The 18092-nt window shown below is 48.2% G+C and overlaps 1 protein-coding gene across 1 annotated transcript in view; it reads left to right on the top strand.

The window, feature by feature from the left end:
- COL22A1 (collagen type XXII alpha 1 chain) overlaps positions 1-18092 on the top strand; it is a 326388-nt gene that overhangs the window by 186991 nt on the left and 121305 nt on the right. Inside the window, exons 24-30 of the mRNA XM_008972890.2 lie at positions 2440-2493; positions 3212-3265; positions 5792-5845; positions 7086-7139; positions 11008-11052; positions 11588-11650; positions 12142-12195. Of these exons, the coding sequence (XP_008971138.2) occupies positions 2440-2493; positions 3212-3265; positions 5792-5845; positions 7086-7139; positions 11008-11052; positions 11588-11650; positions 12142-12195 (378 nt within the window). The remainder of the gene's footprint in view (positions 1-2439; positions 2494-3211; positions 3266-5791; positions 5846-7085; positions 7140-11007; positions 11053-11587; positions 11651-12141; positions 12196-18092) is intronic.

Raw genomic sequence — 18092 nt, 5'->3', positions numbered from 1 at the left:
CCGGGAGGCTTCTTTAAAGCCTTCCAGCAGCCCTCGTCCATTAGGGAGGACCCAGGTTGGAACCTGCCCAGGGCACCCTGCAGCCCTGCCCGGCCCCTCCGTTGCTCCAGCTGTGAACAAATGTGTCTGATGAGGGAAGATGCTACCCCTAAGACTTGCCAGGACGGAGCGAGCTGCCGAGAAAACTAGGTCCAGGTGCCCCCAAATCCTGTTCAGTAAATGGTCCTGGTCTATGCCTGTTTTCTGACTCACGGGTGCCCCCAGAGGGAGAAAGGGGAACAGTTCACCGATGCGGCCACCGCTGCCATTTTTTGGTATTTCTCGCCCTCTAGTGGCCATGCAGTGTTGTTCTTTCTGAATGCAAACCTAGGCTCTCGGCTTCTGGCTCAATTCAGGAGATTGCCTCAAGCATTTACTGAGCGCCTACTGGATGCCACACCCTAGGATAATCACTGTGTGAGGTGCAGGGGGAACAAGAAGGGCCTGCCCTCGAGGATCTGTGGATCAGATCAGCACAGTTAAGTTGGTTTTGAGCACGGAGCAGGGAGAGTTTAATTCCACTGGGGAATTGGAGACCATCTCAGAAAGGTGGAGATGGCTCAGAAGGGAGGTGTGGGAGGAGGGGAGGGGGTATCCAGAGAGAAACCTGAGCTAGAAAAGTCATCTGCACCTTCTGGACGCTGTGTGGAGCAGTGGTCTGTGGTGCTGGAGCTGAGGGAGGAGGGTGTGGTGAACTCGCTTGGAAGAGCACTACCCTTTAGAAAATCAGAGCCACTGAAGGTGGTTTAGCTGTGGGATCACTGGCTGTTCTAAAATGAGCGGGTCCCTGCGTGAGGACTATCAGGAACCTGGATATATGCAGAACGCCACATCCACTCTCCCTCCCAGCCCTGGTGTTGTGTGATTCCAGCTCGCCCCTGCTTATAACCCCATGTCCACCCTTCCTCCCTCTGGTCACCCCAGACTGCAGGCTGCTTTCCTGGGCACACGTGTGACCATACACGTCTTCTTGTGCTCCTTCAGTTACTTCCAAGACCTTCACGGCAAAGTCGCTCCTCCTCACTATGACAGCCCGTGGCCTCTGAGGTCCTGGCTCAGCCTCCATCTGCCCTGTGCAGGCCCACACTCTCTTCATGTGGAACTGTTGGCTGTCATTCAAAACGCAATACCTTCAACAGCAGCCGGCCTTTATGAATGCAGCCCACCTGCCTTGTCTGCCTGCCCTGTTGTTTATTTCTCGGGCTTTCTTCAGTACTCAGGTGCCTTCTCTGCCCGCTTGCCTTCATCCCTCCGGGTGCACAGCATCACTCCCAGGTGCAAAAACCACCTGGTGTCCCAGGACTCCCTGGACCTGGATCTGTGCTCATAGGTTTAGTTGGGCCATTTGTCTTTTTTCTTTTCTTTTTTTTTTTTTTTGTAGATACAGAATATTGCTCTGCACCCAGGCCAGAGTACAGTGGCACAATCACAGCTCACTGCAGCCTCAAACTCCCAGTCTCAAACAATCCTCTCGCCTCAGCCTTCTGAGTAGCTGGGACTACAGGCAAGAGCCCCTATGACCAGTTAATTTTTATTTTTTTATTTCTAGGGAGATAGGGTCTTGCTATTTTGCCCAGTCTAGTCTCAAACTCTTGGCCTGTAGTGATCCTTCTGCCTCAGCCTTCCAGAGTCCTGTGATTACAGTTGTGAGCCACCATGCCCAGCCCTTTTCTACCATAATTATTTGTCTACATGTTTCTCCCCTCCCCAGCCCTCCCCCTCAACCAAGACAGGAGCTTGGAAACAGGTCTTACGTTTCTGTTTGCTAACAGTACCTGCTTCTGTTCCTGGCCCGTGAAGATGCCCCAAAGTTTAAGTGTAGACCATGAATGATTTAAATAGCACATGAATCTACATCTGTCAAGCGGCTCTGAGGACTGATCTCCGTAGAATCACGGGGGAACCTTCACAAGTACAGATGCGAGACCCACTCACCCCATACCTAGAGAACCAGAAGGCCTGGGCGTGAGATCTTTTTACTCACCCCTGGCGATTCTGACCCTGGCGCCAGCCCTGCTCAATGACTCATGATTGAGAAGCACTCTTCTGGAAGGCCTTTGTGCATGGGTCAGACTATGTGTGTGTGTGTGTGTGTGTGTCTGCACATGTGCACACACATATGTATTTACATTAAATGTTCAAACATTTTGAATATATAGCAGAATAGATAATATTACAGGCAATGGCATGCCCATCACCCAAATATGAAATGTTAGCATTTTGCAAATTTGAGTTCCAATCTTTTCCTTTTGCTTTATTTTTGTTTGAAAAATCAGGCATTACAAATAAAATCCCACCTCATCCTCCTGTCCCCTTCCCTTTGCCTCTTTCAAATGCCCACTGTCCCTAGGAGGCTCATCAGGACCCATCTGTAACCCACCAAATGCTCTTTCTCTACAGGGCCCTCCAGGACCCCCTGGTGTCCCAGGCCCCCCTGGACCGGGAGGTTCTCCGGTAAGACTGGCTTTGATTTTCTACAAGGGCTCTTAGATGGTGGTTTCCTGGCCTGTGGGACCTGGGGACATCTTTGTGAATGGCCTCTTGTCTTTTATGCACCCAAGTCCAGTGCAAAAACACACACAGGAGGACCCCAACACGTAGAACCGCCAGCCTCTGGACTCTCCGACCTTCGGAACCCTTGGGTTAGAGTATCACTGGAGCTAATGTGGCACTTTGGTGGCTGCCTCCAGAGTCCGGCATGTAGAAGGCATGTTAGCCTGGGGTTGCCCATTCGGATGTCTTTTTGTAGTTTGTGATTTGGCTTTGAGGCAAAACAGAGGACCCGGGCAAGCATTTGCTAACATTTCCCCTCCCATCTTTTGGGGCTGCTGAAAAAGTGTCCTGAAAGTGGGCATGGGGGAGTGGGGAGAATCCACACCCACCTACGGAGTGGGTCAGGCCCTGCCATCAGCACAGGGAGGCAGCTCCCTCTGTCCCGGCAGGTGGCATTGGATAGGAAGGCCGCCCCGACTGCAGGCCGCACAAGCCACGGACGTGTCAACTTCAGAGGTGCAACAACTCCGCGTTTCCCAGCGGATGACCAAGGACAGTAGAAGCCCCAGGGTGCCCTTCTCAGACCCAGAGGCCTGGGCCCATGCCAGGAAAGAGGTTGAGTCAATGATCTGATCTCTGAACAGGCCAGGCTAACAGTGTCCATGTGGTCCCCTTTCAGGGTTTGCCTGGAGAGATCGGCTTCCCGGGAAAGCCTGGACCTCCTGGGCCCACGGTGAGTGTTCGGAAACATCTTCCTGCTCCCCTCCTCCCTCTCCCCATTGCTCTGGGGGGAGCGCTGAGCCCTTGCAGCTGGCCCAGGGCCACTTTGCTAGAGCTGAGGACTCCTTGGCCAGCAAGGCCTGCAGCCCCGGAGCTCAGCTGGGTCTTCCTTCTGTGGTGGCTCACTCGTGCTAGTGCCCTGTCTGTGGGAAGGCTCCCTGTGTGCCCTGGCCAGGGTGCGGATTAGGGCCACAGTCCCTAGGCCACTGCCCTTTCTCTTTCACCAAAAGACACATTCAAGAGTCCTTTGCTGCTGAAGGCATGACCGCTTGTCCTTGAGGAATACCCAGAGGGGACCAGAAGCAACAGGCGGGGAGCTGTGTGGCAGCCCTTCCCATTACGATCCTGATCATGTTTTCTCCCTTGCAAACTGAGAGACCTGGGGGCTCTTAGGGGGCAGGTGGAACTTAGAAAACATTAATGTCTCCCCAGATAGGAGGGGCACAGTTAAAGTTGGCTTGCAGCTCTTTAGGGCAGGATGATGGATGACGTGGGCTGAGACCTGGGTAGATCTCATGATCTACCCTCAGGGAGGCCCCTGGGCCACCTTAAAGGGATTTCCTTACCACTAATTCTCCCTCATTGAGCCCGGATGGGGAAGGCCCCAGCTGGGAGGCTCCTGATGCTGGAGGAGGGGTGAGGCGGAGGTGAAGCAGATTAGGTGGCACATGGGGCAGTTCTCCCCACTTCTCCATGGAGCACAGATCCATGGGAGAATGTGGATCAAGGCGCCCAGGGGGCCTGTGGTCGTGGTAACACCAGCGTCCTCCCCAGCTCTGTTGCTCCCCAGTGCAGCATGCCAAAGGGTACTGGACATGAATTCAGTGCCGCGCTGGGCACTCAGGTGATCTGATTGCGTGTGGGAGGAACACTGGCTGAATGGCACCATCACCGGCAAACGTTTCTAAACAAACAGTCAACTGCAACGTCACCAATAAACATTTTCCATGAGTGACGGGATCATCTGAAAGCTCAAACACATGAGCAATCCCATCCGATCCAAAGGGCTCATCAGAAAGTATGCAGATCAGTGTGAACATTCAGAGGAGGGGAGCGTGTTAGAGGAAGAAAGACACTGTGAGCATTTCTCATCTGTCAAGATGCGGCTGTAGCCACAGAAGGTTTGAAGCACAGCTTCTGGCCTTGGCGTTTGCTCCTGGTCAAGATCCTGCTTTCATTGACTCAGGCAGCCTTAATCCCCTCAAAAGCCCTTCCTCCTGCCTTCCTAAAGCCTTGGCTTCCAGGACACCTGCTCTGTGCAGGGGGGGCTGTCTTTTCACTAGTCGCCAGTCCAAGCTGGAGGCACAGGGAGAGATGAGTCAAATTGGGTGGCAGCAGGTTCTGTGGGTGGAAGAATCACCAGGGTTATAAAAAACATTCACTTTTGAATAGCGCTAATAGCTCTGAAAGCAATAGCACAGAAGATATTCCGCTGGAGGAAATGATTTCCCTAATGTCAGTCATGGGGAAGGGTGTGTGTGCCTGACACATTTTTTTTTTTCCTTCAACTTTTAAGTTCCAGGGTACGTGTGCAGGACGTGCAAGCTTGTTACATAGGTAAACATGTGCCACGGTGGTTTGCTGCATAGATCAACCCATCACCTGGGTATTAAGCCCAGCATACATTAGCTATTCTTCCTGATGCTCTCCCTCCCCCTGCACACCTCCCTCCACACCCCAACAGGCCCCAGGGTGTGTTTTCCACACCACCCCCCCCCGCCCCCATGTGACCCGATATCATTTAAGGCACAGAGGAAAAGGAGAAGATGAAGTGTCTCTGGTGTAGTGGAAGGAGCCTGGAGGTGGAGTCCGTTAAACCTTGCAGGTCCCAATCACCAGCTCTGTGACCTTGAGTGAGTCACTCAGCCTGCAGAGCCTTCGTCTCCTCACCTGCAAGCAGCTGCAGTAACACCTGTCCTGCCATATCCTCATGGTAGAAGGAAACTCCTGGTGTTGGAAAGTATAACGTGGAGCTCCTCAGTGCTGGCATTCGAAATAACAGGCAGTAATGCCAAACCTTGCTGAGAGATTGAGGTTTTGCTTTTTTGAAGGACAAGAGAAAGGGAGGATAGCAGTGGGAAGGAAGATACAAGATGGCAAAGAGATTCTGGAGAGGAGAGAGGAGGAGCAGTGTGGACACTGTTGTCCCCAGGGCCTCCTGGAAGCTGAGGGTAGAAATGGAACCATCAGAGCAAGATTTGGCAGATGTCCTCCCACGCCCCCACCCTCCATGCATGGCCAGTGTACTGAAAATCAGACATTGCCCAGAGGGTGATATTTGCTTCAGTAGTAACAAAGGGAAATGTGGTCAGACAGAGACCACAGTCGCTCTGGAGACAGGGCCCTGCTGATCAAAGAGCAGAGGCCTGAGCCTCCTGCATTCTGGCTGCAAAAACAGCTCCTGGTTTGAAACAACTTAATGTAAGCCTTTCCTAAATATGCCTTTCCTTTTTATTTATGTTTTCCCCTCTTGGCCCAGGGACCCCCTGGAAAAGACGGGCCAAATGGACCACCAGGCCCGCCAGGAACCAAGGTTGGTCACTGATGCGGTTGGCACCAGTTCGGGAACCCAAAACACAGAAACTAAAGAGATGCTTGATTGTTGGTGAATTCTAAAACAAGTCGATTGCCTGGGTCTTCGATCAGGACTCAGTTGAAATGTTTGGATTTATGGGGTCAGATGGGGGAAGGCTCCTTATTTATTTTCAGATAACTGCAGAAGGATTTAGAAGCCCTAGGCTTTAAAATTTAGCCAGGCACAGTGGCTCACAGCTGTAATCCCAGCATTTTGGGAGGCCTAGGCAGGAATTAGCCTGGCATGGGGGTGGGCACCTGTATTCCCATTCACTTGGGAGGCCAAGGTGGGAGGATTGCTTGAGCCCAGGAATTTGAGGCTGCAGTGAGCTATGATTGTGCCATTGCACTATAGCCTGGGCAACAGAGAGAGACCTGTCTCAAAAAAAATTTTGATCTGTTAGAAATATGTTTATTTATGTATTTATTTTATTTTCAAGGAGGAAAACTTGTAAATACTCTTACTAACATAATAAGAGATTTCAATTTTAACAATGTTCTGGTGGGGCTTATGGTAGAATTATTAAGGTAAGAGTCAAAGGTTAAATAGCATAAAACTGGGGAGCAAATACAGGTTTCAATACTTTAAATGAATTATTATACAACCATACCAGTATTTTAGCAAATGAACAAGTGAACTTTATTCTTTCCTGTAAGCACACCCAGACTCAAATATGCACCTCAACAGTCCTTGAAAGGCAACTTGGAAAGGCAACTGTTGAATATTACAGGAAAATGTGTTGTCGTTTTTCAATAAGCAGACTTACAAGGTCAACTTCATGGCAAAATACAGAATAAGTGTGGATTTAATTTAGTTTTCTAGGCATTGAATGTAAATATTGTGCATTTTTTTCTTTCCCGTCTTTTGAGACAAAGGATCATGGCTGACCAAGTATTTTTTTATTCTTAGAAACACTTATGCAACATCTTCCTTTCTTCTAAATCTCTCAATAAGAGAGAATGCCAATTCTCCTCAATTATATTTTTCTAAATCAAAATTACAGCTATTGAATATGGAACCTAGGAGGCTGAATGAGCTACTGTGTTTGATGACTGTGGTTAGGTAATCGCAGAGTTGAAGCAGTTCAAAACCACCTGAGTGCAGGTAGTTCTCTTCCTTCCAACCTGTGCCTAGTACTTTGTGTGTTTAATCCAAGCATGGCCCGTCTCCTGTTAACTTTGCTCTGTATTCCTTCCAGGGAGAACCAGGAGAAAGAGGGGAAGATGGTCTGCCTGGAAAACCAGGCCTTCGGGTATGGACTTTGCCTCTTTTTCCCATTATGCTTGCTATTCTGAGTGGTCTATTTGGGGTGGTGTGTGAATCTCGACTTACCATAAGCATAGCGTCTATATCAGCTGGGACCTGGCAGGAGACACATCAGATACTTGAAAAGGGGCAGGGTTAAGGGCTCCAACCAGGATGACAACATGAGGCTGGCAACAACAGAACCAACACCACCTCTAGGACAGAAGGCACCAGAGGAGGGAGTGGTTCCTCGGAACCAAGATCTGCAGCTGGAGAAGAAGGCACTATCCCCCATGAGAGCCGGAAAGAGCCCCCACCCCCTTGAGAGCCGTGGCCTTGGGAAGAAGAATATCATCGGTGTCTGGCTTATCCTGGCAGGGAGGGAGTGAGAGGAACAGATACAAGTGCTCACTCGCTCTCTCTGAACTGTGTTCTACCTCCACTGCGATGCTTCCTAATCCCTTGACCCTACAGAAAGCCAGAAGGCAAGGAAAGCTGGCAGATGCAATCCGTAGAGTTCAGCCTTCTCGGGCCAGCTTCCAGTGGGTGGTGAGGTGTGAAAAATGGACCTGAGGGGGAAATGGAGGCTTCCCAGCATGTGACTTGGACAGGGCAGCCCCTGTGAGTGGAGAGCCCTCAAGTGCCCCATGTTGATGGTCATGCTTTGCCCAGGCTCCCTCCAGGAGTGACTGCTGCCCTGTGAGGCTTTTCTGCTGGGCCATGTGTGTGTGGTGTGAGTGTGCACGTGTGCGTTTGTGTGTGTGCACGCATGGAAACCTGTGGTGCTGAGGAGACAGTGGCCAGACAGGAGATTGTGGGGAGTTCTGCTCCTCCTGCCCTCCACCCACAGTGCTCCTGCTCTACTGGGGTATGAACTACTGAAACCCAGTGACCGGGTCTTAGTCAACTCTGCACCTCCCACTGCCCGCCCACAGGCAAGCACTGCTTAGATACACAGTACGGGCTTGCTAGGTGGAGAATGCATGATCAAATTCAGCCCAGCCAGAGCACAGGAGTGGCCTGGATCCCACACAGTGGGGGAAGCTGACCCCGTGGGAGGGCATACCTCAGGGCATCCGTTTGCTGGCCAGGGAAGGTGCTGGTGGGCACATCCCGGGCCCTTATGTTCCCTATTGTTTCACTCTTTCATAAAGTGGTCATTTTTAAAAGACCCAATTAAAACCAAGCAGAAAAACACACAGATTAAATTGCATCCAAGCTGTCTCAAGCACACCCAGGTTGACTCAAACTGTGGAAAGAGTATTGCCAAGAGCCACTATGAGCCTCCCACTTCCTGGATTCCATATCCGAGGAACTCAGCCCTCATGGCCCCCATGAATGTACCAGTGTGTACTAATAAGTCCCCCCATGGCCACCGACAGACACTATATCCTTCTTATTTTAAGATTCAATATTGACATTTAAATATATGTCTATACCGATCCCCATGACATTGAAATGTGATGACATGTAATTTGCTGTGTGTTTTTTTTTTCATGCCTGTCCTGAGGTGGTTGTGTGTGTAGGGGAGTGAATCACATGGTCTTAAAAGTACTCGGGCCACCTTTCAGTGTTTGATTGATTGGATTGAAATTCTATCATCTTCCAGAAAGGATTGAAAGCATTTATCTAGGTTTGCTGTTCTTGACTTCACGAATTTCATGGAGTCAACCATACCTTATGGTTGTGTTTTCTCAAATTTGTGAATTGGCAAATCCTTCTGGGTTTATACTGTATGAACCCCACCTTTCTATTCAGTAATGAAGCAATCCATTCCCATCGAGTTTCTCATGCAGGGTTCTGTAGATGAAGGGGATTGATTACGACAATTACTGGGCTAAAATTATAGGGACCCTCTGGGATTACTCCAGCTTTTCAATCTATGTGTTTTATATTTCTGATCATCACTCATGGTTGAAAGATTCAGAGAAGCCTACTGCTTTATCTCATGTGTCATTTTTATTCAATTTCTAAGGCTCTGTGTTCAAAACATTTCTCTGAAAAGTTTAAAACTGAATTTCTCCAGTCATGACGCTTTTCCAACATACTCATAGTCCTAGAGGAGCCCTGGCAGAGGGTCTTGTTACTTTATTTTGACAAAGCATCAACTGAAGATAAAAATTCTTTTCCAAGATGATGATGACTAAGTCACGGATGGCAGATTTGTGAAAGTCCACTTAGAGGGTAAAGCTGTCTGCGGGATGAGCAGAGGCATTGACATTTTGAGGCTCACTTCGAGAATTCAAGAAGATACCGTTTCACCTCCATTGTGCCTTTGGATTGGTGTTCATGACCCAAATTCAGGGAGGACTTCAGATGGTCTTCAATTTTTTTTTTTTAACCAAACTCAGCCCCTTATCCTTTCTCAGCATGTAAGAAGCAACTCCCACTGCAAATGTGCTAGTATTCTAGCAGATTGAAAGCAACAATTTGAGTGACGAGTATTTGCACAATTCTGGTTAGAGCAATTCTTACTAATTGTGCTTGTAAACATTGGGAATTGATGGGAGCATCGGAGTGTGTCTAGAATTTTAATAAGTGCTGACTCCAGATGTGTGACACCAGCACTGCAGGATAAAATGTGTGCTTACACTAAGCCACGCTTTTAATTACTTTTTTTTTTGTCTTTCTCTCCGATAAGTTGGTAGTTCTGGCCTTCAGTACCAACTGAGTCTGGCATAGCTGCACAAAAAATCTTTATAGCCTGCATGCCACCTATTCATTCATTCTTTCGTGCATCCATGCATTCATGAGAAAACCACATTTCCTTATTAAAATCTACACTAAAGATTTTAGTAAATAGCATATGAATATTAGAAATACATTGTCATTCAAGAAGCTAGTTATCTTGAAGACACATGGTTGGATAAAGATGATAGTCTGCGCTCACCGCCACCATCATCATCGCAAAGCTCTTTTCATCAATGATTTGTAAGAACCTGGGAAGTGCAGCAGCCTGATTGATGCTCTTGGATCAGAGATAAAGCCCCTCTGGCCCTGTGTTCCCCACTTCACTCTGACCACAAAGTGCTAATTAGGAACTGTTGTAGTCCCCCCATGGGACTAAACCTGGCCAACACAGTGAGACTCTTTCTCTACAGAATTTTTTTTTTTTAAATCATTTGTGCATGGTGGTATGTGCCTATAGTCCCATCTACTCAGGAGGTTGAGGTGGGATAATTTTTTGAGCCCAAGAGCTCAAGGCTGCAATGAGCTATGACTGCACCACTGCACTAGCCTGGGTGACAGAGTGAGACCTGTCTCTAAAAAACTAAAACTAAAAATAAATAAATAAATTCTGGCCGGGCACAGTGGCTCACTCCTGTAATCCCAGCACTTTGGGAGGCCAAGGCAGGCTGATCACGAGGTCAGGAGATGGAGACCATCCTGGCTAACATGGTGAAACCCTGTCTCTACTAAAAATACAAAAAATTAGCCGGGCGTGGTGGCGGGTGCCTGTAGTCCCAGCTACTCGGGAGGCTGAGGTGGGAGAATGGCGTGAACCCGGGAGGCAGAGCTTGCAGTGAGCTGAGATGGTGCCACTGCACTCCAGCCTGGGTGACTGAGTGAGACTCCGTCTCAAAAAAAATAAAAAATAAAAAAAATTAAAAAATAAATTCTAATGGGACAGTCCTAAGAGTTGTTTCTTTTGGGGAAAGCAAAAGACTATATGAGAAAGTGGATTCTGCTCTGCAAAAATGCTAAACACTTTGGTCTTCAGAGCCCATGACTCTTGGGCCTCTAACCATGCCGTATATTTGAAAATTAAGGGTTGTGGCTGGCAGGTGCTGTGATGTGTGAGGACAACTGGGAAATGGCAGTCATCTCTTTAAAGTGAATGGAGAATAATGGGGTATGTATTATTGCATTTTCAGGGAGAAATTGGGGAGCAGGGCCTGGCAGGCCGACCTGGAGAGAAGGTCTGTTTGTTTGTGCTTTTATTCATTCATTTTATTCATTCATTCATTGTTATACGCTACATCTTGTATAAATTATTTAGATGCCAAGAGGAATTAATCCTGGCTTTTGGGAGCTCACTATATGTCCAGGATAAACTGGACATTGAAGAACAATTGAACAGATGTCACGAGTGGTGGCCTGCAGGTGTTGGGGGCATAGGAGAGGGCTTCCCAGACTTGGGGACTGTCAGAAAGGATGCTGAGAAGGTGACATTGTTGCTGAGTCCTAAAGAAACAGGAAGGGTTAGACACCAGGAGAGGCAAAATAAGGGTTCCTGGGAAAGGAAACAGCTGAAGTAGACAAGAGCTTGGGGATGCCCTAGTGAAGGAAATTCTCTAGAATTCCCCTTTCTCCACTGCATTGCTTTCCATGTGATGCCCACTAAGCCAGAACATCTCCAGTTCCTGGAGAGCAGGAACTGAGAGCACATGGCCTGCAGCTTGGCCCCTGGGGGAGCCTTCCTGTTGACGCCTTGTGAATATTTTGTTCTCACAGGGAGAAGCAGGCCTCCCAGGGGCTCCAGGCTTCCCAGGTGTGAGAGGAGAGAAAGGAGACCAGGTAAGTGTGGCAGCTTCCTTCCTCCGACACAGGAACCTCGCCCATCTCCACAGAGAGCAGCCCCCTGTGGAGTCTCAGTCCCTCGGGACAGTCATAATTTTGACTGGGTGAAGAGTGTATTTCTCAGTGTTGATGGAAGGGATGGGGAAGGGGAGAAGACTACTTGCGTCCTTGAGCTGGGACAAAGGACCATTGCTGGGAGATGTCTCTGGAAAGGGCAGAGCATTTTCAGAGGAGGCGGATGGGGCTGAGGGGTGGAAGGCACCCTCTGTCAGGGGACAAATGGAGAATGAGGTGCTTCACGCCTAACTGACTAGTTCCCCTCTGAGTTACACTTCACTGTGGCCACTTTGCTGATAAGGCAAGGACAAGTGAGAGAGAGAAATATACACGTGTATACTTTTCCAAAGTCATGTTGCTCTTACTTGGAAGAGGCAGGAATTCAGCTCGGTTTGGGTTCTAATGTTTTCTAATTTTATCTTTTATTACAGGGAGAAAAAGGCGAACTGGGACTTTCAGGACTGAAAGGTGACCGAGGTGAAAAGGTAGGAGAAACTCGCTCTCATTCTGATCATCAATTATTATTAGTTGGGTTTTTCTAAAGGAAGAGATTTTCTGCAGAACATACTGTATCTTTTTTTTTTTTTTTTTAAATCAGAGTCTCGCTCTGTCATCCAAGCGGGAGTGCAGTGGCATGATCTCGTCTCACTGCAACCTCTGCCTCCTGGGTTCAAGCCATTCTCGTGCCTCAGCTTCTCAAGTAGCTGGGATTACAGGCATGCCCCACCACACCTGGCTAATTTTTGTGTTTTTAGTAGAGACGAGATTTCTCCATGTTAGCCAGGCTGGTCTTGAACTCCTGTGCAACTCCTGACCTCAGGTGATCTGTCTGCCTTGGGTTTCCAAAGTGCTGGGATTACAGGCATGAGCCACCATGCCCGACCTGTACTGAATCTTTACATTTCCGCAGAATTTAGTTGCGTTCATGACTCCAAAGCTGTTTTTTGAGAAAATAATATGTTAGACATAAACCTCAAACTTTATTGTTCGTAATTATAAGCTTACAAAGAAGATAATAGTATTGGAGTTGACACCCTTATCTCACTATCCATCCGTCCATCCACCCTTTTGTGCCTGTGACATGCAAGCACTGCCTGAGCTCCTGTCCTGGGCTGAGTGCTCTGTGTGGCCTGTTTACGTTCAATCTCTCTCTGAACACCACTGCCCCTTTCACAGGTGTAATAGACATGATTAGCCCAGGTGTGAGGGCAATGGAGGCACCAGCGGGGTGTGAAGAACGAGCTGAGCAAAATCCCCATGTGCCCTGACTCCTATATCCTTTCCTGCATCGTTCGTGAGCCCAGCGTGCCATTGCTTGTGTGGTTGACCCTGGAGCCAGCCTGAGTCCAAGCAGACTGTATCTAAATCAAGGGGGCATCATTGCATTTGTGGAGCCCTACTGTGTGCCCTGAAGTGCACAGAGAGGCTTCGTTGGCATTGTCTTCCAGGCAGATACCATGTCCATCAGGAGCAGCACAATCAAAATGGACAGTGGAAGAGAATTCAATGACAGAGTAATTGCAGGTTGTGGACAGTGCTTAGGGAAGCCGATGGGATGTGGCCATACCCTCCAGGACTAGGAAGAGCAAGAGTGGGAAAGGACAAGGGGAGGGAGCTGTCCCAGAGTCCAGAGAGGCTAGCAGCCATAGAAGGAGCCTGGCAGTCATTCTGGGCAGAAAAACAGACAAAACCAGCTCTCCTTGGCCTGACATCCTCAGCATCTCATCCCGTCCTTCTCTGTCCTCTCCATCTCCCACCAGACCACTGGGATCCAGGGGATGAGGTCAATGAGACCACTGAGGTTGCCTCCTGGGATAGAGAAAGGAACAGGAGTGGATATAAAGGGACAAACAGAAAACAGCCACTGGTATCCATAAGCATGTTTTGCACGTGAAAAGAGCTGAGACTCAGAGAGATTTTGACGCGCGCCTAACCTACAGAACCACGGGTGGGACTGCATGGCCAGCCCAGCCCACAGGGTCTGACTCTGATTGCTTTGGAGGGAGGCTCCAGACTGCCACTTGCCTTTGGCAACATGCGGTTAGGTTCAAGGAGGAAGAATGCACTTTTTAAATCACAGTGTAACAGAGGATGTATGTCTATACTCTCTCCAACCTTCTTTTACAAAAACAGGATGGAGAGTATGATGAACCCTAACTTGGCACACATGGTCTGGGAAGGAAAGTCCCTTACTATTTTCACCTCCTAAGGACTCAGATCCCTGGTCCCAGCCCCTTCTTAGAAGAGCAGCCCCCACTCAGGAGCCAAGCCAGCACCCAGGATAGTGTCTGGTCTAGAGGTGCAAGTAGGTGCTTCATCTATAATATTTCAACTCATGTCAAAGCCCCAGAGAAACCTGTGCTGATCAGAAAACATAATGGCATTTTTAGAGACCTGCTTGGTGAGACAACTGCAGTTGCGTGAACCCCCTACGGGGGGTGGACTCATAGGGTGTGATGAGGTTTTGTTGTGGATGGAGTCAGGGGTGAGGCTGTAGACTGGAGTCAGCATGATTTGGTCAGAATTTGTCCACTGGAAAATCGCTGATTAGTTTGACACACGCGTGAGCTGTTGCCAAAACCGCACATGCACGAGATGTTTGTCCACGGGCTTATTTGTCTGAAACACAAGATCCTTTGCTAAAGCAGTGTGAGCTTGAACAGCGTGCGGGGAAGTCATGGGTTCCGTATACTCAGTATGTTTTGCAAGTTGCAGTTTCTTGAGTTTTCCGTTGCTCACTCTGGTGATCTTCATAACAATGAACTGTGAAGTCATTTTCGTCTTAATCCCCAGTTTATAGGTGAAAGAACTAAGGCATAGAGAGACGTACTGTCTTAACCACACTCACAGAACCAAATCTTGGCTGGGACCACATGCTGACTCCAGGCTAAAGCACCGCCCCCCCACCCCATCCACGACAAAACCTCATCACGCCCCACGAGTCCACCAGACATAGGGGGTTCACACAACTGTAGTTCGTCAGTCAAAGGGCTCTTTTGCCAAGCAGGTCTCTAAAAATTCCACTATGTTTTCTGCCCAGGCTTACAGAGTGAGGGTGGGTGTGAGTCCAAACAGTTGGGCTCTAAAATACGTGCTTTCAACTGCAATGACTGACATCCTTTCTACTAGATTCTAACTTGTGCTTCTAGTTCTTACCCTTTCACCAAAGATACGTCCATTTGCTCTGACAGTCATTGTCTAAGAAGACTGATAGAACACATACCCTCTGCTGATAGAACATGTACCCTCTGCTGGTAGAACCCTCACCCTCTGTTTGTAGAATACTTACCCTCTGCTGGTAGAACCCTTACCCTCTGCTGATAGAACACATACCCTCTGCTGATAGAACATGTACCCTCTGCTGATAGAACGTGTACCCTCTGCTGATAGAACATGTACCCTCTGTTGGTAGAACACTTACCCTGTGCTGGTAGAACCCTCACCCTCTGTTTGTAGAATACTTACCCTCTGCTGGCAGAACCCTTACCCTATGCTGATAGAACACATACCCTCTGCTGATAGAACATGTACCCTCTGCTGAGGAGAACATATGCTCTCTGCTGGTAGAACCCTTACCCTCTGCTGATAGAACACGTACTCTTTGCTGATAGAACATGTACTCTCTGCTGGTAGAACACATACACCTTACTGATAGATGCTGATAGAACCATTACCCTCTACTGGCTCTAAAGAGGGTACAGGTATGGACACGGTTGGGAGTCCCACCCTGAGTAAGGCGCTGTACCAGGCACTTGCTTTTCTTGCTGTTTCATGCTCAGTTCTGACCAAATGCACCTCTAGTTCCACAGCAACTTTATAAACACCTGCCCCAAACCCCTCATAGGAGTTTATTTGTGCTTGCCTGCAGCTTAGTAGAAAGAGCACCATTCTTGGAGCCATAATGCTGGCCTGGAGTATGGTCCTGGTTCTATCTGCTGTGTGGCATCTTCCCTGACCTTCCTGTGCCTTGGTTTGCCAGCCCAACAAGGACCCTCAGGGTTGTTAAAGAGCATAAGGATTTCCTGTTGGTGGATGACTTGTGGCAGGCTCACCGAGTGCAGGACTGTCCTGAGCACCATCTGTGTAGGGACTTAGGTAATCTCAGGCCAACCCCATGAGGGGTCGCTGCTGTCAACAACATCCCCACTTGATAGATGAGGAAACAGAGGCACAGAAGAGCTAAGTTGCTTGCGCAGAGCTGCATGAATAGAGGTTTAGAGTCAAGATCTAAACCCTGCCAGTGCACATAGAAAGTCCTGGCTCTTAGCACAGAATGCCACACGCTAGGCCTGCCCTGGGGCTGCCTCAGGAGGAATGGCGCCCACACACCCAGAGGGGTCTTGCATCCTTCCTCCTCCTGCATGATGCTTTTCAGGGTGCCCCATTCTCCCAAGTTTACTTTCTCCCCTCCAATTTCCAGATCTTTTTCTGCGCTGGTGCTTTCTGGGCTCCAGGCAGTGCCTCCCATCCTCTTTCTCTGGGGCTGGAGGCTGAGGACTTTGCTCCAGGCAGACTTGCGGTCTATAAATAGAGAGCCCAGAGTGGAAAAGGCTCTGCCTCAGTAAGCCATTCAGGCCTGCTGCTGCCGTGGACTTTTCAGAAATGCAGTTTCTATTTGAGAAACTCATTTCCAGAATGCAAAGGCTTAGTGAGACCATAAAGCCCCTTTGATTACTTGGACGGAATTGCCAGGGCCATGGCAGTCACATTCAAGCTTCCAAAGAATCTGGTTTGCCTTTCTTTTCCTCCAGAAAAATATGTGATAATTGACAATTTTGGTCAGAAAATCCAAAAGAAGACATTAAGGCAACATTGCCCTCTTCTGACTGTGCTTTGCCTGTCTCTGCCTCTGCTTCTCCCTTCACGTCCCCTGTTATTCCCCATTACTGGCACTTAGGCCCACAGCATCAGGGAAGGGTGTGTGTGATGCTCCTGTTCCAGCAAGGGGCGCTGACAGTCAAACACCTCATGGAGGAGCTGGGATTAGAACCCAGGCCTGTTGCATCAACCCTAACACCCATTGATCCTTCTTAGTTAAGCCTCTTTTCCAAAGGCAGAGAGCCCCCATGGGTCTACCTGCTCCAGCTCGCTGTTCTTCCCTTGTCCACAGCCCTCAGGATGAGGAGGCTATTTCCAAAAGGCAGTCTTCATGCCCTCAGGGTGAGAGACACATCTCTCCTCCAGCCCTCTTCTCATTGATACCCATTCATATATTCAACTGGGAAAACACTTAACTTTGATCATTGGGACATTTTAATGGAGAGTAAATTGGTTTAGATGAGATTGGTTCTGGAGCTTGAGTTCAACAATGTCAGGAAGAGAATTGGGTAAAATCAAATAATACACAGTAACACCAAGAAAGTGCTTTTGTTTCTGAAGCTACTGGAACTTTAGTCAGAGCAATGCCACACAACTGTAAAGGGCATGCATTCTGAGCTTAAAACCAGGTTTGGCCATTTGCAGAATGTGTGACTTAGGGCAGGTTCATTGACATTTTTTATGCCTCAGTTTCTTCATCTGTGAAATGGAGATATATATATATATATATACATACATACACATACATTATGGGCATTGCTACGAAGATGAAATGGATTCACACATGGAAACTACTTAAACCAGGAGCTGGAATCAAATGCTAAATAACAATAGAAATAATGGTAGAAAAGGATACAACATTTTATAATCATATTATTGTTGTTGACTAAGGGCGAACTTGTCTCTCTCTAAGCCAACTATATTCAAACATTTTTCTATTTCATAACCATATTTGGAAGGCTTGCAAGAGAGCCAGTCCTGGGCTGGTTCAAGAAGCAGATCTAGACATAGACACCTGTCCCCTGGGACCATGTGGCACACATGAAATGACAGGCTTTGGAAACTGTATCCACTCACCATGGACTGTCTTGCGTGGAGCAGCTCAGTGACGTCCTTTCCTCAGGCCAAATGTAATAACACCGTACTCCTTACGGTCTTGCTCAATCTCTGTGCCATGCTGTGAGCTGTATGTATTATCAGCATCATTGTTCTGCAAAGAGAAAACATGCCAAAGTAGGTAAAATAATTTATAAAATGGTATAGTTAGGTTTCAAGCTCAGGTGATTCAACTCCCAAGCCTGTGTTGCTTATAGGAATGTAACACTGTTCCCCCCAGGTTCCTGAGAAGAGCCCACTCCTTCACGGGGGTGGGGCAGGGCCTGCTGGCATCCCTAGGACAGCTGGACTTCAAATGTGTAATTGTGCTCAGGGCATGTGTGTGAGGATGTTTGCTGTAACAAATCAACATTAGTTATGATTGCAATCAGAGGAAAACCACATAAATGTCATCAACAGGAAGATGGATAAGAAATAACTTTATTACCTTTTTTATTATACTTTAAGT

This window comes from Pan paniscus, chromosome 7, assembly GCF_029289425.2.
Source record: "Pan paniscus chromosome 7, NHGRI_mPanPan1-v2.0_pri, whole genome shotgun sequence".
Classification (NCBI taxonomy): domain Eukaryota; kingdom Metazoa; phylum Chordata; class Mammalia; order Primates; family Hominidae; genus Pan; species Pan paniscus.
The sequence above is the reverse complement of the archived record's forward strand: the minus strand, read 5'-3'. Positions and strand labels throughout refer to the sequence as shown.